Source organism: Procambarus clarkii, chromosome 88 (genome assembly GCF_040958095.1).
Source record: "Procambarus clarkii isolate CNS0578487 chromosome 88, FALCON_Pclarkii_2.0, whole genome shotgun sequence".
NCBI lineage: Eukaryota > Metazoa > Arthropoda > Malacostraca > Decapoda > Cambaridae > Procambarus > Procambarus clarkii.
In genome coordinates, this window is record NC_091237.1 from 1790202 (window position 1) to 1809861 (window position 19660).

At 45.6% G+C, this 19660-nt stretch overlaps 1 protein-coding gene across 1 annotated transcript in view; it reads right to left on the bottom strand.

Annotated features, from left to right (window-relative positions):
• Positions 1-19660, bottom strand: part of LOC138358970 (uncharacterized) — an 83660-nt gene that overhangs the window by 50615 nt on the left and 13385 nt on the right. Inside the window, exon 2 of the mRNA XM_069317463.1 lies at positions 10170-10313. Within this exon, the coding sequence (XP_069173564.1) occupies positions 10170-10313 (144 nt within the window). The remainder of the gene's footprint in view (positions 1-10169; positions 10314-19660) is intronic.

Here is a 19660-nt window from a genome sequence, read left to right on the forward strand (position 1 = left end):
GTCAAAAGGAAGTGATAGCCGAGGCTATTTGAGCCACTTCCCCGACGGCAACTCGGATGGTAATCTTGGGCATAGCATTTCACCAAATCACCTCATTCTTTGGGGCACACGTGAGGAACACAAATGCGAACAAGCCTGAATGGTCCCCAGGACTATATGCGAATGAAAACTCACACCCCAGAAGTGATTCGAACCCATACTCCCAGAAGCAACACAACTGGTAACTACAGGGCGCCTTAATCTGCTTGACCATCACGGCCGTCAAAAGGAAGTGATAGCCGAGGCTATTTGAGCCACTTCCCCGACGGCAACTCGGATGGTAATCTTGGGCATAGCATTTCACCAAATCACCTCATTCTTTGGGGCACACGTGAGGAACACAAATGCGAACAAGCCTGAATGGTCCCCAGGACTATATGCGAATGAAAACTCACACCCCAGAAGTGATTCGAACCCATACTCCCAGAAGCAACACAACTGGTAACTACAGGGCGCCTTAATCCGCTTGACCATCACGGCCGTCAAAAGGAAGTGATAGCCGAGGCTATTTGAGCCACTTCCCCGACGGCAACTCGGATGGTAATCTTGGGCATAGCATTTCACCAAATCACCTCATTCTTTGGGGCACACGTGAGGAACACAAATGCGAACAAGCCTGAATGGTCCCCAGGACTATATGCGAATGAAAACTCACACCCCAGAAGTGATTCGAACCCATACTCCCAGAAGCAACACAACTGGTAACTACAGGGCGCCTTAATCCGCTTGACCATCACGGCCGTCAAAAGGAAGTGATAGCCGAGGCTATTTGAGCCACTTCCCCGACGGCAACTCGGATGGTAATCTTGGGCATAGCATTTCACCAAATCACCTCATTCTTTGGGGCACACGTGAGGAACACAAATGCGAACAAGCCTGAATGGTCCCCAGGACTATATGCGAATGAAAACTCACACCCCAGAAGTGATTCGAACCCATACTCCCAGAAGCAACACAACTGGTAACTACAGGGCGCCTTTTCATTCGCATATAGTCCTGGGGACCATTCAGGCTTGTTCGCATTTGTGTTCCTCACGTGTGCCCCAAAGAATGAGGTGATTTGGTGAAATGCTATGCCCAAGATTACCATCCGAGTTGCCGTCGGGGAAGTGGCTCAAATAGCCTCGGCTATCACTTCCTTTTGACGGCCGTGATGGTCAAGCGGATTAAGGCGCCCTGTAGTTACCAGTTGTGTTGCTTCTGGGAGTATGGGTTCGAATCACTTCTGGGGTGTGAGTTTTCATTCGCATATAGTCCTGGGGACCATTCAGGCTTGTTCGCATTTGTGTTCCTCACGTGTGCCCCAAAGAATGAGGTGATTTGGTGAAATGCTATGCCCAAGATTACCATCCGAGTTGCCGTCGGGGAAGTGGCTCAAATAGCCTCGGCTATCACTTCCTTTTGACGGCCGTGATGGTCAAGCGGATTAAGGCGCCCTGTAGTTACCAGTTGTGTTGCTTCTGGGAGTATGGGTTCGAATCACTTCTGGGGTGTGAGTTTTCATTCGCATATAGTCCTGGGGACCATTCAGGCTTGTTCGCATTTGTGTTCCTCACGTGTGCCCCAAAGAATGAGGTGATTTGGTGAAATGCTATGCCCAAGATTACCATCCGAGTTGCCGTCGGGGAAGTGGCTCAAATAGCCTCGGCTATCACTTCCTTTTGACGGCCGTGATGGTCAAGCGGATTAAGGCGCCCTGTAGTTACCAGTTGTGTTGCTTCTGGGAGTATGGGTTCGAATCACTTCTGGGGTGTGAGTTTTCATTCGCATATAGTCCTGGGGACCATTCAGGCTTGTTCGCATTTGTGTTCCTCACGTGTGCCCCAAAGAATGAGGTGATTTGGTGAAATGCTATGCCCAAGATTACCATCCGAGTTGCCGTCGGGGAAGTGGCTCAAATAGCCTCGGCTATCACTTCCTTTTGACGGCCGTGATGGTCAAGCGGATTAAGGCGCCCTGTAGTTACCAGTTGTGTTGCTTCTGGGAGTATGGGTTCGAATCACTTCTGGGGTGTGAGTTTTCATTCGCATATAGTCCTGGGGACCATTCAGGCTTGTTCGCATTTGTGTTCCTCACGTGTGCCCCAAAGAATGAGGTGATTTGGTGAAATGCTATGCCCAAGATTACCATCCGAGTTGCCGTCGGGGAAGTGGCTCAAATAGCCTCGGCTATCACTTCCTTTTGACGGCCGTGATGGTCAAGCGGATTAAGGCGCCCTGTAGTTACCAGTTGTGTTGCTTCTGGGAGTATGGGTTCGAATCACTTCTGGGGTGTGAGTTTTCATTCGCATATAGTCCTGGGGACCATTCAGGCTTGTTCGCATTTGTGTTCCTCACGTGTGCCCCAAAGAATGAGGTGATTTGGTGAAATGCTATGCCCAAGATTACCATCCGAGTTGCCGTCGGGGAAGTGGCTCAAATAGCCTCGGCTATCACTTCCTTTTGACGGCCGTGATGGTCAAGCGGATTAAGGCGCCCTGTAGTTACCAGTTGTGTTGCTTCTGGGAGTATGGGTTCGAATCACTTCTGGGGTGTGAGTTTTCATTCATATATATATATATATATATATATATATATATATATATATATATATTGTGACGATAATCTCCTTCAAGAGATTGAGCCTGCTCTTCCCTCCACAATTACGTCGTTTAAATTATATAAAACTACTATGGAAGAAATGTCCAACAACGACAACAACACCAGCAAGGTTTGCCAGAGCGCAAAACGTTGCAGCCAGAGACACCTGTTCAGACTCAAACCGCCAAACTACCTGTTGATCGCTACCGGCTCCGCTGATTGGTCGCCGGCCGGGCTGCTACTGCACTCGCCCCCCCCATACTACTTGATGTCTGGGGTCGCCACGACCTCAGACCTCAGAATGTTCAGTGCTTTCGTGGTTACCGCTCCTCCCGGCTAGACGTTAGCGTGTACTGAGAGAGGTGGTAGCTTAAAGCCAATATTCCAGCACCTTCCCTTTAATTTTGTATTGCACTTCCTGTTATTTTGCCTTAACGTAACTTTTCATTGTGTCATTTAATTATTCTTATTATTTTGATTGATTGATTTTATTATAAGAATTTGTTTGTCCATTTTTTCATGTTTTGATTTATTTAACGTAATTAAAATTTCATTGTTAAAGTTTACTTGTGTTTTGTGTGTCTTCTCCTTACCTTACCACAGACGAAGTTCCAGTTTTTTCTATTTTTTTTTATAACTATGTGACGAGGCCATACCCCTAGCCTTAAACAGCCGAACACCAACGCGTTACCGTCACAAGTTATATGGGGGCCTGTCCTAGGAGCTTCACTCAGGTACTGGTGCCAAGTGATAATTTATGGTAAGCGTATTTAACTTTGTTAACGTAGCTTTACTATTTTTCATATTCAATTTCATTTTTTATAAGGTGCGGTGTATTGTGCATTACGAGAGTAACATATGGTGAAGGTGAGACAACTTTGGATTACGTGGTGACTGTAGGCCGCAGTCATACTCTTAATTGGTCATCCCTCCCTCCGTGTTATTCCTCGTGTTTACCATCTATGTCCCTTGAATATTTCTCATTTTGACAGATCATCATATTGGTACCCTGGTACTGTGGTCTGCCCCGGGTCAAGAGTACCCAATCTTCTGCAATCTGACTGTAGGAGGACAAAGAGGGCCATAGTTCCTCTAGCTCGAACTTTAGTTGCTGAATTGGGACCTCAGCAGCAGTTCTCGTCACCAGTTGACACCTCGCACCCCTACACGTCAGTCAGAGATGATGATACATACAACGGTAGGGAATTAGCTTACTTTTCAGAGCACAAAAGTTCGCTAATTCTGTAAGTATCATATTAAATTCAGTAGGAAAAACTTGCTTTATGTCCTATAGAGACTTGGCAAGGTATGCCTACATCCTTGGACTACCAATTTTACTTTTGAAGCATTTAACTGTTTCATTTGTTTTCGAAACTCTGTTTCATTTGTTAGTAGGATTTTCTTGCCCTTATTCTCTTACATGAGTACCGGGTACAAGATTTCCTGCGCCCTTGATTTAATTTAATCATTTAACATCTTTTACTTAACTTTAATTGTTAAAGATCTCACAGGATAGGTACCAGTTGCCACGTTGTCCTGTTTCTGACATTCACTATTGAATATTCGTGTACCTTTATTTGCTAATTTCACCATGTTTCGTCTCCAAGCTTTCCGTACAAATCCAGCAGGTGAAATAGGGACTTTAAGTCGTGCCAAGAGGACTGAATTACAAACTCTTGCACATGAGTATCAATTAGAAGTTCCCTACCAAGCCAACAAAAATGACCTACACAACCTGTTGCTGGATTACTATTTAGAGCAAGGTAAGATAGACTCTGAAACTCATGAAACTTACTATATTACAGATAAAACTGATTTGGCGACGATGAAACTCAAACTAGAGCTGGCCAAGATTGAAGAACGAACAGCTGCCATACGGAGGGAAGAACAAGAACGAGAAATCACCCTCAGAGAACGCGAAGCTGCTTTGAGGAGAGAAGAACAAGAACGAGAAATCACCCTCAGAGAACGTGAAGCTGCCTTGAGGAGAGAAGAACACGAACGTGGACTCGCCCTCCAAGAACGTGAGGTTGCACTACTCCAGGAGCGGGAACGAGTACAGCTTGAAACCAAACGACGCGAGTTGGAGATGCAACGCGAACATGACAAGCAACAAGCGACTCTGGCTCTAGAGTCTCGTCAACGCGAAATCGCCTTGGAAACTTCACACTTCACTCAACGCCAGCAAGCTACTGCCAATCTTCCCGTCAGTTTTAATATATCACATGCAAGTAAGTTAATGCCATCCTTTGTAGAAGCAGAAGTTGATGTGTTTTTCACCACCTTTGAAACCCTTGCTAATCAACTCAGTTGGCCTGTCGACCAATGGGCCACACTTCTCAGAGTCCATCTTACAGGTAGAGCTGCAGTCACACTCAGTACTTTGGCGTCTGAGAATGACTACTACACTCTGAAACAAGCAGTGTTAGACGCCTACCTACTTTCCACCGAAAGTTATAGAAGGAAATTCCGTGACCACCTGAAGGCAAGCACCACTACCTTCCTTGAGTTTGCTAACACGAAACAGAGGTATTTCATGAAATGGCTGGAAGCAGCACATGTCTCTACTTTTACAGAACTCGTCAACCTGATGCTTGTTGAAGAATTCTTGAGACGTGTGCCACCTCCTGTCCGCCTCTACTTAGCAGATAAAGAAGAAACCGACTACCTGAAGTGTGCTAAGTCGGCTGACACTTACAGCCTCATCCACCGGCTGACACCCGAACCATCCTCCAGTAAGAAGTCGTGGTACAGTTACGAGAAGGTGAGCCCCGATCAAGCTGGTTCACAACTGTACTGCAAGTATTGTAGACTCTATGGACATACCATAGACAAGTGTGGTAAGTCTCAATACAAGGGAACCACTGAGCAACAAAGACCCAAACCAACTCCTCCTAAGTCCGGTAAGCCTGTGATGAATGTTGGTGTTGATGTTAATGATCTTTCTCTTTTCAGTAACCACCTGTATACTGGAACTGTCTCTGCCAACGGTTCAAATCCGGAGGGACGTTTCAAATTGAAGATCTTGAGGGACACAGCGGCTCTACAATCGATCATCTTGAAGTCGGCTGTGCCCAACATCGTCTACACCGGAGAAACTGTCTTCATCACTGACCTCACTGCTACCACTCCATACCCTCTCGCCAGAGTCCACCTGGATTGTCCCTACGTGAACGGGGAAGTCCAAGTCGCCGTCAGGGAAAAGCCTTTTCCCATGCCTGGAGTGCAACTTCTCCTAGGCAACGACTTGGCAGAAGACCTGCAACCGACCAACCTGATCGTCATGGACAAACCCCAGGTGTGTAACTCTGTGCCAATAAACCCTATTCTAGAGTATGTTCCAGCAGAGGTTCAAGAGAGTGATGAAGTTTCTCCTCCGGTTCTCGTGACCACCCGTGCACAAGCCGCACGTCCACAGCCAGCTGACTCTACTGCTACCGCTGTCCCTCAAGACCCTCAGAAACTACCCCCGCATCTGACCAAGTTGGAGTTCCGTAAGTTGCAGAGGGAAGATCTTACTTTAACACCATTGTTTTTCCAGGCTGAGACTCAACCCGACAGTATTCCTGGGTTCTTCCTAGAGAACGACTTGCTCTACCGCAGATATAGACCCAGTAAACTGAAGGAGGAGGACGATTGGGCCAACATCGAACAACTTGTGATTCCCACCAGCCTGCGGCCCACTATTCTACACCTGGCCCACGGAGCATTCTCCCACTACGGCTTCAACAAGACTTGCCATGGGATTCGTCAAGACTACTACTGGCCAGGTATGGTAAATAACGTCAAACAGTACGTAAAACAGTGTCATACATGTCAGATGGCAGGCAAACCGAACGTCTCCATTCCCAGAGCACCACTGATTCCCATACAGGTGCCTGCGGAACCTTTCCACAGACTCATAATAGACTGTGTTGGTCCTTTACCTCGGACCAGTTCAGGTAACGCCTACATCCTAACCATCCTGTGTCCTACCACCAGATTTCCCATAGCAGTTCCAGTGAAGAACATCACGGCTGCTACGGTTATAAAACATCTATTGAAGATCTTCACTCAATACGGATTTCCCAGGGAGATTCAAAGTGACTGTGGTACCAACTTCACCAGTGATCTCTTCAAAAGGACACTGGAGGAGTTCAACATCAAACAGGTATTGTCCAGCCCCTATCATCCTGCTTCACAGGGTTCTCTTGAACGTAGTCATCAGACCATCAAAGCACTCTTGAAAAAGTTTTGTAGTGAAACCTCGAAGGATTGGGATAAGCAGATTGACCTTATAATGTGTATTTTCAGAAGTCTCCCCAATGAGTCCCTAGGAGTATCTCCTTATGAAATGCTCTACGGCCGTAAGTGCCGTACTCCCCTTAAGGCTTTCAAAGACTCTCTCAGAGATGCCACCTTCAGTGAGCATCAGAATGTGCCCCAGTTTCTTCAAAACCTTCAACACATTCTAGAGAGAGTCCACCGCTTTGCCCATGATAATCTATTGAAAGCCCAGGTGAGAATGAAGACTCATTACGACCAGACCAGCAAAGTAAGAAAATTCAAGCCGGGAGACTTCGTCCTTGCCTATTTCCCTATCCCAGGTTCACCTTTACAAAACAGGTTTTCAGGACCCTACTGCGTCAAAGAGTGCAGGAATAATAACAACTACGTAATAGAGACTCCAGATAGGCGGCGGAAGACCCAGCTGTGCCACGTCAACCTCCTGAAGCAATATAATGGTACTCCTCCCACTGTCCTAACTAACTATTCCACCTTCACAGAACCCTACATCCACAGTGAGACCATCCCAGCTTCTAATCCCGAAAGCACTGACAAGGAGTCAGCGCTCTCTAATTCCGAAATCCTTAATGATCTTCCCAAATGCTTTCAGGATAATAATCGTGCTCCTTTGCCCTCTTCTAATTCCACTCTCACCTCGTCAGATAAACCCTTCATCCTCCATGTCGACGCCAGGGGTACCGACGTTGGTGGTGTCGTGATGCAGCAACGAGGCGAGAAGAACACACCTGTCAGCGACTACTGCTACAAGGAACTACGGAACAATTGGCAAGGAGCTACTCTTCCTCATCCTGAAGCTTCAGCACTTCACTCCACACCTGAAAAGTGCTCGGTCCACCATCAACACGGACCACACCACCCTACACCTCCTGCAGCACGCCCACTTCTCATCTCAACGTCTTCTACTATGGGCTTGCTAACTGCAGAAATTCAACCTGGAGACACGCTATACCAAGAGTCTGACAACATCTTAGCCCATGATCTCTCCAGAGTTTATGAAGTAGAAGCGACTCCATCCATTACTCCACCACATAACGACGTACTTCTTCCAGAACCGCAGGCTTCGGGGGAGAGTTGTGACGATAATCTCCTTCAAGAGATTGAGCCTGCTCTTCCCTCCACAATTACGTCGTTGAAATTATATAAAACTACTATGGAAGAAATGTCCAACAACGACAACAACACCAGCAAGGTTTGCCAGAGCGCAAAACGTTGCAGCCAGAGACACCTGTTCAGACTCAAACCGCCAAACTACCTGTTGATCGCTACCGGCTCCGCTGATTGGTCGCCGGCCGGGCTGCTACTGCACTCGCCCCCCCCATACTACTTGATGTCTGGGGTTGCCACGACCTCAGACCTCAGAATGTTCAGTGCTTTCGTGGTTACCACTCCTCCCGGCTAGACGTTAGCGTGTACTGAGAGAGGTGGTAGCTTAAAGCCAATATTCCAGCACCTTCCCTTTAATTTTGTATTGCACTTCCTGTTATTTTGCCTTAACGTAACTTTTCATTGTGTCATTTAATTATTCTTATTATTTTGATTGATTGATTTTATTATAAGAATTTGTTTGTCCATTTTTTCATGTTTTGATTTATTTAACGTAATTAAAATTTCATTGTTAAAGTTTACTTGTGTTTTGTGTGTCTTCTCCTTACCTTACCACAGACGAAGTTCCAGTTTTTTCTATTTTTTTTTTTTACTATGTGACGAGGCCATACCCCTAGCCTTAAACAGCCGAACACCAACGCGTTACCGTCACAATATATATGTCGTACCTAATAGCCAGAACGCACTTCTCGGCCTACTATGCAAGGCCCGATTTGCCTAATAAGCCAAGTTTTCCTGAATTAATATATTTTCTCTAATTTTTTCCTTATGAAATGATAAAGCTACCCATTTCATTATGTATGAGGTCAATTTTATTTTATTGAAGTTAAAATTAACGTAGATATATGACCGAACCTAACCAACCCTACCTAACCTAACCTAACCTATCTTTATAGGTTAGGTTAGGTTAGGTAGCCGAAAAAGTTAGGTTAGGTTAGGTTAGGTAGGTTAGGTAGTCGAAAAACAATTAATTCATGAAAACTTGGCTTATTAGGCAAATCGGGCCTTGCATAGTAGGCTGAGAAGTGCGTTCTGGCTACTAGGTACGACATATATATATATATATATATATATATATATATATATATATATATATATATATATATATATATATATATGTCGTACCTAGTAGCCAGAACTCACTTATCAGCCTACTATGCAAGGCCCGATTTGCCTAATAAGCCAAGTTTTACTGAATTAATATATTTTCTCAATTTTTTTTCTTATGAAATGATAAAGCTAACCATTTCATTATGTATGAGGTCAATTTTATTTTATTGAAGTTAAAATTATCGTAGATATATGACTGAACCTAACCAACCCTACCTAACCTAACCTAACCTATCGTTATAGGTTAGGTAGCCGAAGAAGTTAGGTTAGGTTAGGTTAGGTAGGTTAGGTAGTCGAAAAACTATTAATTCATGAAAACTTGGCTTATTAGGCAAATCGGGCCTTGCATAGTAGGCTGAGAAGTGCGTTCTGGCTACTAGGTACGACATATATATATATATATATACATTCAAAATGCAACTCCTGTGGTGAATAACTTATATTTTGACATCCATGTGGGGGACTTTTCATTTGTTTTCTTGGGACTTAGTCATTTTCATGCCAGTGCGAACTTTAACTTTTGAAAGGAAACTCCTGACTCGGTCATATTATCAGTCCTTGGGGATTGAGAAGACAGTTTTTAGACTTTGTTATTTGCCAGTCGAGTTGGGACTTAGTTTTCTGAAGGCATAGTGATAGTTCACTGACTTGTGTTATTGATGTTCATGCTGAGCTGAGACATTACCTCCCACTGTGGTTATATAACGTCACCACCCACCTTGTCCACAACTTTCCTGCCTGTCCCATGATGTCTAGTGAACACCATGTTGTTAAGTTAGTTCAGTTTTGTGACATCTAGCTGCTGTGACCTGTGCCATGTGTTAACTTAATTGATTTATAATTACTTTGTCTTGGTTATGTAATTACTGTAAATATAAGCTGTGTCATGTAGATAATTTCGCCCTGGTAAACTGGTGGTATTACCTTGACATTCAGTCAAACGTAGACATTCGTTTATAATATATTTGAGGCCAGGAGGCTCATAGATTAAGGGGAGAAAGTTCTTCAGCAGGAGCCTAACTTGGGGATCATGACATAACAAGCGCCCACCTGATAGTTGCCAAGAGGAGCGGTTTTGGGTAGCAGCATGGAGAACTTGAGGTTATGTTGTTTGCCAGGCAGCCACTTCCTGAGGTCCGTGCGAGCAAGTGGAGACTTGTACTCAGTCTTGGAGCTCACAGGACGCAACACTAACTGCAAAACCAACCACATTATTAATGACGTTGGGCGCAAATATCTATTTGGTTATCAATATCATTGGAATCTTTAATTAAATGGTAAGTTACAACTAAAAATTTAATGAACAAATATGTTAGTGACAGATAAATTATATAACTGTACGAAGTTGTTGAGCAGTTGAGTATGAGCATCTTAAGGGACCTTTAGCGACCAGTGTAGAGTGTATGATCGCAATGTACATCAGGCTCCGAACTGAGAAATTGTGTGTGCATCATATAAACGCAATAAAATTATATAATTGACTTGCAATTCAATGTGTCAAAGTAAGAGGTTCTCAACCACTCCAAATTGGAATTGGTTTGTGTTTTTGCCTAGGTTTCCCACAGGATAGAACAGGGCTCTGTGACACAGCAGGGCCAGAGGAGAGAACAGGGCTCTGTGACACAGCAGGGCCAGAGGAGAGAACAGGGCTCTGTGACACAGCAGGGCCAGAGGAGAGAACAGGGCTCTGTGACACAGCAGGGCCAGAGGAGAGAACAGGGCTCTCTGACACAGCAGGGCCAGAGGAGAGAACAGGGCTCTCTGACACAGCAGGGCCACAGAAGAGAACAGGGCTCTGTGACACAGCAGGGCCACAGAAGAGAACAGGGCTCTGTGACACAGCAGGGCCACAGAAGAGAACAGGGCTCTCTGACACAGCAGGGCCACAGAAGAGAACAGGGCTCTGTGACACAGCAGGGCCAGAGGAGAGAACAGGGCTCTGTGACACAGCAGGGCCAGAGGAGAGAACAGGGCTCTGTGACACAGCAGGGCCAGAGGAGAGAACAGGGCTCTGTGACACAGCAGGGCCAGAGGAGAGAACAGGGCTCTCTGACACAGCAGGGCCACAGAAGAGAACAGGGCTCTGTGACACAGCAGGGCCAGAGGAGAGAACAGGGCTCTGTGACACAGCAGGGCCACAGAAGAGAACAGGGCTCTCTGACACAGCAGGGCCACAGAAGAGAACAGGGCTCTGTGACACAGCAGGGCCAGAGGAGAGAACAGGGCTCTGTGACACAGCAGGGCCAGAGGAGAGAACAGGGCTCTGTGACACAGCAGGGCCACAGAAGAGAACAGGGCTCTGTGACACAGCAGGGCCAGAGGAGAGAACAGGGCTCTGTGACACAGCAGGGCCAGAGGAGAGAACAGGGCTCTGTGACACAGCAGGGCCAGAGGAGAGAACAGGGCTCTGTGACACAGCAGGGCCAGAGGAGAGAACAGGGCTCTGTGACACAGCAAGGCCAGAGGAGAGAACAGGGCTCTGTGACACAGCCAGGCCAGAGGAGAGAACAGGGCTCTGTGACACAGCCAGGCCAGAGGAGAGAACAGGGCTCTGTGACACAGCCAGGCCAGAGGAGAGAACAGGGCTCTGTGACACAGCCAGGCCAGAGGAGAGAACAGGGCTCTGTGCCGCAGCAAGGCCAGAGGAGAGAACAGGGCTCTGTGACACAGCAAGGCCAGAGGAGAGAACAGGGCTCTGTGACACAGCAAGGCCAGAGGAGAGAACAGGGTTCTGTGACACAGCAAGGCCAGAGGAGAGAACAGGGCTCTGTGACACAGCCAGGCCAGAGGAGAGAACAGGGCTCTGTGACACAGCCAGGCCAGAGGAGAGAACAGGGCTCTGTGACACAGCAAGGCCAGAGGAGAGAACAGGGCTCTGTGACACAGCAAGGCCAGAGGAGAGAACAGGGCTCTGTGACACAGCAAGGCCAGAGGAGAGAACAGGGCTCTGTGACACAGCAGGGCCACAAGAAAAAACAGGGCTCTGTGACACAGCAAGGCCACAGGAGAGAACAGGGCTATGTGACACAGCAAGGCCACAGGAGAGAATAGGGCTATGTGACACAGCAGGGCCAGAGGCGAGAACAGGGTTCTGTGACACAGCAAGGCCACAGGAGAGAACAGGGCTCTGTGACACAGCAGGGCCACAGGAGAGAACAGGGCTCTGTGACACAGCAAGGCCACAGGAGAGAACAGGGCTCTGTGACACAGCAGGGCCACAGGAGAGAACAGGGCTCTGTGACACAGCATGGGCATAGGTTACAGCAGACAGGTGATAAAAATCTAGGAGTATAATGTTATCGATAGTTTAAATGGAGTTTACCAAGAGTAAACTCCTAGCATTGGACGCCTCGTGTTGTCGCCAAGTAGGCCAGCAGCCAGCACCATCATGCCACACCACCAACAGTGTAGGTGAGCAGCCAGCACCATCATGCCACACCACCAACAGTGTAGGTGAGCAGCCAGCACCATCATGCCACACACCACCAACAGTGTAGGCCAGCAGCCAGCACCATCATGCCACACCACCAACAGTGTAGGTGAGCAGCCAGCACCATCATGCCACACCACCAACAGTGTAGGTGAGCAGCCAGCACCATCATGCCACACCACCAACAGTGTAGGTGAGCAGCCAGCACCATCATGCCACACACCACCAACAGTGTAGGTGAGCAGCCAGCACCATCATGCCACACCACCAACAGTGTAGGTGAGCAGCCGGCACCATCATGCCACACCACCAATAGTGTAGGTGAGCAGCCAGCACCATCATGCCACACCACCAACAGTGTAGGTGAGCAGCCAGCACCATCATGCAACACCACCAACAGTGTAGGTGAGCAGCCAGCACCATCATGCCACACCACCAACAGTGTAGGTGAGCAGCCAGCACCATCATTCCACACCACCAACAGTGTAGACCAGCAGCCAGCACCATCATTCCACACCACCAACAGTGTAGACCAGCAGCCAGCACCATCATGCCACACCACCAACAGTGTAGGTGAACAGCCAGCACCATCATGCCACACCACCAACAGTGTAGGCCAGCAGCCGGCACCATCATGCCACACCACCAACAGTGTAGGTGAACAGCCAGCAACATCTTGCCACACCACCAACAGTGTAGGTCAGCAGCCGGCACCATCATGCCACACCACCAACAGTGTCGACCAGCAGCCAGCACCATCATGCCACACCACCTACAGTGTAGGTCAGCAGCCGGCACCATCATGCCACACCACCTACAGTGTAGGTCAGCAGCCAGCACAATCATGCCACACCACCTACAGTGTAGGTAAGCAGCCAGCACCATCATGCCACACCACCAACAGTATAGGCCAGCAGCCGGCACCATCATGCCACACCACCAACAGTGTCGACCAGCAGCCAGCACCATCATGCCACACCACCTACAGTGTAGGTCAGCAGCCGGCACCATCATGCCACACCACCTACAGTGTAGGTCAGCAGCCAGCACAATCATGCCACACCACCTACAGTGTAGGTAAGCAGCCAGCACCATCATGCCACACCACCAACAGTATAGGCCAGCAGCCGGCACCATCATGCTACACACCACCAACAGTGTAGGCCAGCAGCCAGCACCATCATGCCACACACCACCAACAATGTAGGTTAGCAGCAGGCACAATCATGCCACTGTAATAACCCGTCCTACTTTACAGCCTTTCCTCACTCAATACCCCAGCTTAACACTGCTTGCAGATTAATGTGACCCCAATGAAGTACAGCTAATTATTGGGACTGGAATATTAAATGAGGTGGAAGCAACAAGTAGAGAGTTTTTTATTTTAAAATTAATGAATAAAATCTCATTAATCAATACCACCACCTCACTGTCCATAATCTGAATGCGTCTGTCATTGATCCCCCAGGAAGGAAAGAGATCAGTAATCATGAAACTCAAAGGGTAAGGGACCTGGGTAAGATGATTGGGAGTAGAAAAAATGTAATCATTACTTTACTGATTGAGAATTTAAGGACAACTCAAATATCCATAAATGGAGAACACGGGAATTTCTAGCACAGCAAATGAAACAACAAATAAGAATGAAAAACCCAGCATCAATCAGAGGGTACAGATAACTGAACACAAATTAATCTTAATACGCTTTAATTATTATTTAAACACGTTAATTGATATCAGATATTTAAATCAACATTGAAAATATATCCTACTCTAATAAAAACATTCCTAAGAGGCAAATGGAACACGGAGTGCAGTTTACTTAGATGTACAAAACTCAGACAACCACATTACCGTATCCCTGCAACCGGACCACATGTTGATTGGCTGTCCTCAGGTCATCTGACCTGTACCCCAGTTGAAGCCCCAAGACACATTAACTTTATTATTTTCTTAAACTCTACCAGTGGAAAACAAACTCCCCCTCCCTTCTAGTTCCTTAGGCCCAATAAGCCCCACCTCTCTAGGCCTATAGCCAATGGATTTAAATTCTTGCTCTAGGCCTGAGAGCCCAGCCAATGAGACGTCTGGCATTACCCTGGGGGACTCCCCCTCTCAAGGCACGGACCAATAAAAACAAAGACTTACTCTTAGGCCAGCCAAAACTCTGACTAGCACCACACCCTGGGTAGGCTAATCCTGAAAGTTATGTACTGGAAATAAGCAGTAACAACTAACTTCGTGGGAAGGTCGGTTGGCCACTCCTGGTAACTTGAGAAAACAAGTTTATGACACTGAATTGTACTGGTCCTAAAGGTTAGTGGAGGCAGGAGGAAGAGGGGGACGGAGGGGGGGGGGGTTAGAGAGGGAGAATGAGTGGTGATGGTGGGAACAGTGAGGACCAGAGATGAGAGGGACTCTGGGCCTCTAGGATATGACCATCGAGGGTCAGACTGTGACAAATGAGAGAGAGGAGGGGAACAAGGGAAAGGATGTTGACCAAGGCAAAGGGAGAGAGGAGGAAAAAGTGGAGGGGAGAAGGGAAGAAGCCATGGACTGAGTACAAGATCATAGCACCATATACCACCAACAGTGTAGGCCAGCAGCCGGCACCATCATGCCACACCACGAACAGTGTAGGCCAGCAGCCAGCACCATCATGCCACACACCACCAACAGTGTAGGTGAGCAGCCAGCACCATCATGCCACACACCACCAACAGTGTAGGTGAGCAGCCAGCACCATCATGCCACACACCACCAACAGTGTAGGTGAGCAGTGTTACCTATCGTTCGTTACGGCTCGTGACCCTACAGCAGCCAAACTTTAATAAGTCTAGGGATACGACACAACTGCTGTTCTCAATAGCGAATCACCAGTACAACCCCTTAATAAGTAATGAGCACATAATTAACAATCTTCGTTTAGGACTGAAGAATAGATCAATAATTTATATACATGTATATTCAAAACAGTATAATATAAAAACACAGATGGTAAAGTTAACTTATAGAATATATGCAAGTATTGTCATGGCACGTAATATATAATAGTAACTATGGCACAACAAAAATATAACAGACTTATCTCCAACATGTTACTCTCCTAGTCCCGTATCAGCTACTGAACTCTCGCTCTGTCGCCACCCACATTCTCACCTCCCGTCTGCCTCATCCCAGGATGAGGGATGGAAACTAAGGACTTTTTAATATTATAAACTAATTGAACAACCACTTGTTCTCAAAACACATAAGACTGCAAGTTACATATAATAGTTGCTTACAAAATATATAAGTATAATGACACCTGTTTAATTACAGTATATAAAACAATTTCTAACTAAAATAAAGTGACATCTGGAACTCTCAACTGAACAGGTCCAGCTTTCCCGTATCAATCAGGAAATAGACGTGTACAACGCAACCCCGCTCCTGTCTCCACTAACACTGCCAAACCATACGACAATTTACCCAAAACACAATGTGTGTACATATACATGCAATGATAAAATAAAATAATATTTATTTTAAATTTATATACGTATTCTGCTAGGAGTACGTAACACTTCCACCTCCAAGAAAAAAAATGCAATGGATTGAAGATCAATGGCATTTTTTCAAAGTAAAATGTATGACACTTGAGATTTATGGTATTAATTACACCAAACATGTAAAAGTACTTAGAACACATTTCTGGACAAAAATGAAAACACTCCAAATATAATCTTACAGGAAACTCAGAAATTTCAGTCTTATGACTATGTTCTACATATGTGTCACTGGAGTATGCAAATTTATCTCTCCAAGGTACTATCTCATTTATTTCACTTTGTTTTAGATCATATTTCACACTCCTATCTACAACAGTATCATTAGTAGCATGAATAGAATTGTCAATAAAGGTAGCTGCTTTCACACAGTTATCATGGCAATTTAGTTTTTCATATGTTTCTACTATTTCTTCAAGATCAGTTTCATTTTTCCATGTGATTCCTTTTCCACATGGTGAATTTTCCCAAGACAGCCTCGATTTTCCATTACTCCCTTTTTCTGGAGCTGAACTGCTTAATTGAAGCAGGCTGTATGTTGAGTTGAGTTGGGACTTCTCCTGGGTATGCTCTGACACAGACATCTGCTCATCACTCTTGATCCTCTGTGGAACACATACTCTCGCCCAATGGATACTAAAATTAGAGAAAGTAGCATTAAACCTCACAATTATGCATAAAACTTTCCCATTCATAGAACCTTCCGAAACACAAGACACCGACTTATCAAACCTTTGACCTTCCAACCAAGAAATACAACCCAAGACAAGTGCAAAGACTACCTGATCGAACTGACTCAGATGATCCATAAGGAACACAGAAATCAATTGCCTCATAACTCTGTCATAACGATCAGTGAAAGAAAACAGGCATATGCCTAGGCACCATATCTCAATCATAACTCTCAAGACAAGTTCACACCCTCTGATGGTGAACTTGAACACAACACACACGTTCATCAACCGTCTAGTCTTCAAAGAGACTAAATAAAACATGCCGAAAACTTTACAACCTTCACCATCACTTCCCAAGTGATTTATGTCTGATGACAACCAATCAACCAAGAGGTTTAAGGGTCTTAACATCTTGAAGATGAACAGCAGATTACCTGGGAAACGCCCAAGGACAATCTGAAACCCTTCACAATGATTAACTCTAGGTAGGATAACCTTATCCTCCAACTTGAATTTCACACCTGGAGCCTCAAACATCTGCTCCCCAGTATGATTTAATCCTTCACCCACAATATGACTCTGAAAGTCAACACCACACTTGAGTGGAACATACACTTTTATCACTCGTGCATCAAAATTACCTGGATCTGAATATAGAGACACTGCTCTAGCATAACTCACCACTTCCTCAGAACTGCTGGGTGCACAACCTACTTGAGTAAACTCTCTCTGCTCAACCACAAGGCTTGACAAAGATGTCCCACAGTCCATTACTTCACAAGAAAATGGCTGCAGAATAAAAGTAGATTTCAACATCCTACACACACTCTGACTCAATGTACACAATGAGAAATACTTACTCCACATAGAATAAGAATCACAACTCCGCCACTTAGATCCAAATGCTACTTTACCACTCTTAATGATTTTACCAAAATTTCCTCCCATGACTTCTGGAGCTGCTTGGAGTACTGTCTGCTCACAATCAATAATATCACTACCAAGCTGGGTCACATCCTCACAGACAACTGAAGAGGGAGGCTCAATGGGTCTCCATCTACTCAACAGAAGCTGATCCTCTGGCTGCTTTCCCACACTCTCCAAAACTGGATCTACAGTACAGACTGTCTCCTTGCTTCTCTCTGAAATCTTAGGGTCAGTTCTACTCAAAGCACTTAAATGAAGGGAATCTGAAACGAGCGGGCAAGTAACAGGTAGTTTGACCTCCTCCCCTATTATATCACCTTGACTAGGGTGAGGCGGGGCCTCCACAACGGACTTACTCTCGACAACTGATTCTAAACTTGGAGTGAGCGGGAATACTTCTGCCAACCCGACATCTTGTCCTAAACCATTCACTTGGCTGGAATACAGAGTCGTGGCTTTTAAGTTTCTCTCAACTCCTGGCACAACGTTCGTAGTGAGCGGGCAAGACAATGGTACATGGACATCCTTTCCCAATTTATTGGAATAAAGCAGAGTCATAGTATCAGGCTTACTCTCAACAACTAAATCGGCCACACAGGAATCTGGAACAACCACATCCCACTTCTCCACTGAAGGGGTACTGGTTACTGGCACAAATGCTTGAGTAACAACATCAGAACTGACAACTGGATTTATATTAGTACTGACATCAGCACAGGTAGAAGGGACAAAACCATCTTCTACAACAGGTTCATTCATAGAACTAACTTCAGCACAGGCAGAATAAACATGGTCTGCAACTGGCTGTTTACACAAACGGGGATCAATCTCACCCACAACATGATTTATGGCCACATCATTACCCAATATAACATCCACACTTGGGATGGGCAACTGTGTACTAACACCCACAGTGCATAAACGTGGTGTAATGGTGGATCTGAAATTAATATCTATTAGAGGTACAGTTTTACATCCTGCAACACTCTGAAGAACAACAAACTTTCCTGTCTCTCTCTTTTCAACATCAGAAAGAATACTGGATGAAATTATGGTTTGGGAAGCACCTGTATCACGAAGAATAACCACTGGCTTCCACTTCCCATTAATACACAAGACTTCACCTGAAGACATATATGGTGAATACTGTTTCACCCAATTGGGGTTTACAGTTACATGTTTATTAGTAAGTTTATTTTGCACACCTCTGCAATAAATGAGACCAGTCGGTCGTAACTCAGGGTGCAATATAAAACATGAATGAATTCCATGGCCTTTTCTCTTACAATGGGAACAGGACCTTACAGTGGACACACCTGTGGAACCAACTGTAGGTTTAGAAATAACATTATTATTTGACATTCCTGACAATGAAGTAGCAGGGTTAGGTTTTGTAAGAGAAGAGCTCATGGGAGTAACTGGAGTACTAGGACTGGATGGATTCTGATAAGGAGTTCGGTGAGCATTATAATTTACTCTACGACTAGACTTAGGTGAAGTGGCCGTAAACGGGGCCTTAGTCAACAACTCATGCTCATCCGCGAGCTTTGACAGCTCATAAATGTCTGTTACATTCTTTTGTTCTGCCATAAAAGTAGACAACTGGTCTGGGAGACATGACAATACTTCTTCCATTATAAGAAGATTCTTTAGAGCATCAAAATCAGTGACTGAAAGTGACTTTAACCATCTGTTGCAAAATTTCGTCTTCTGACGAGTAAAATCTGCTATTGTCTGATCACTTGTCCTCCTTAGATTTCTGAACTTTTGCCTGTGTGCCTCTGGATTTAATTGATAAGCATTTAGGATGCTTTTCTTTACAAATTCATAATCAAAGCTATGAGCGTCAGGTAGGGATGTGAAAACCTCCTGACTACGCCCCTTAAATTGAGACTGCATAATGGCTACCCACTGATCCCTTGGCCAGTTCATACTGATGGCAATTTTATAAAAATGTGCAAA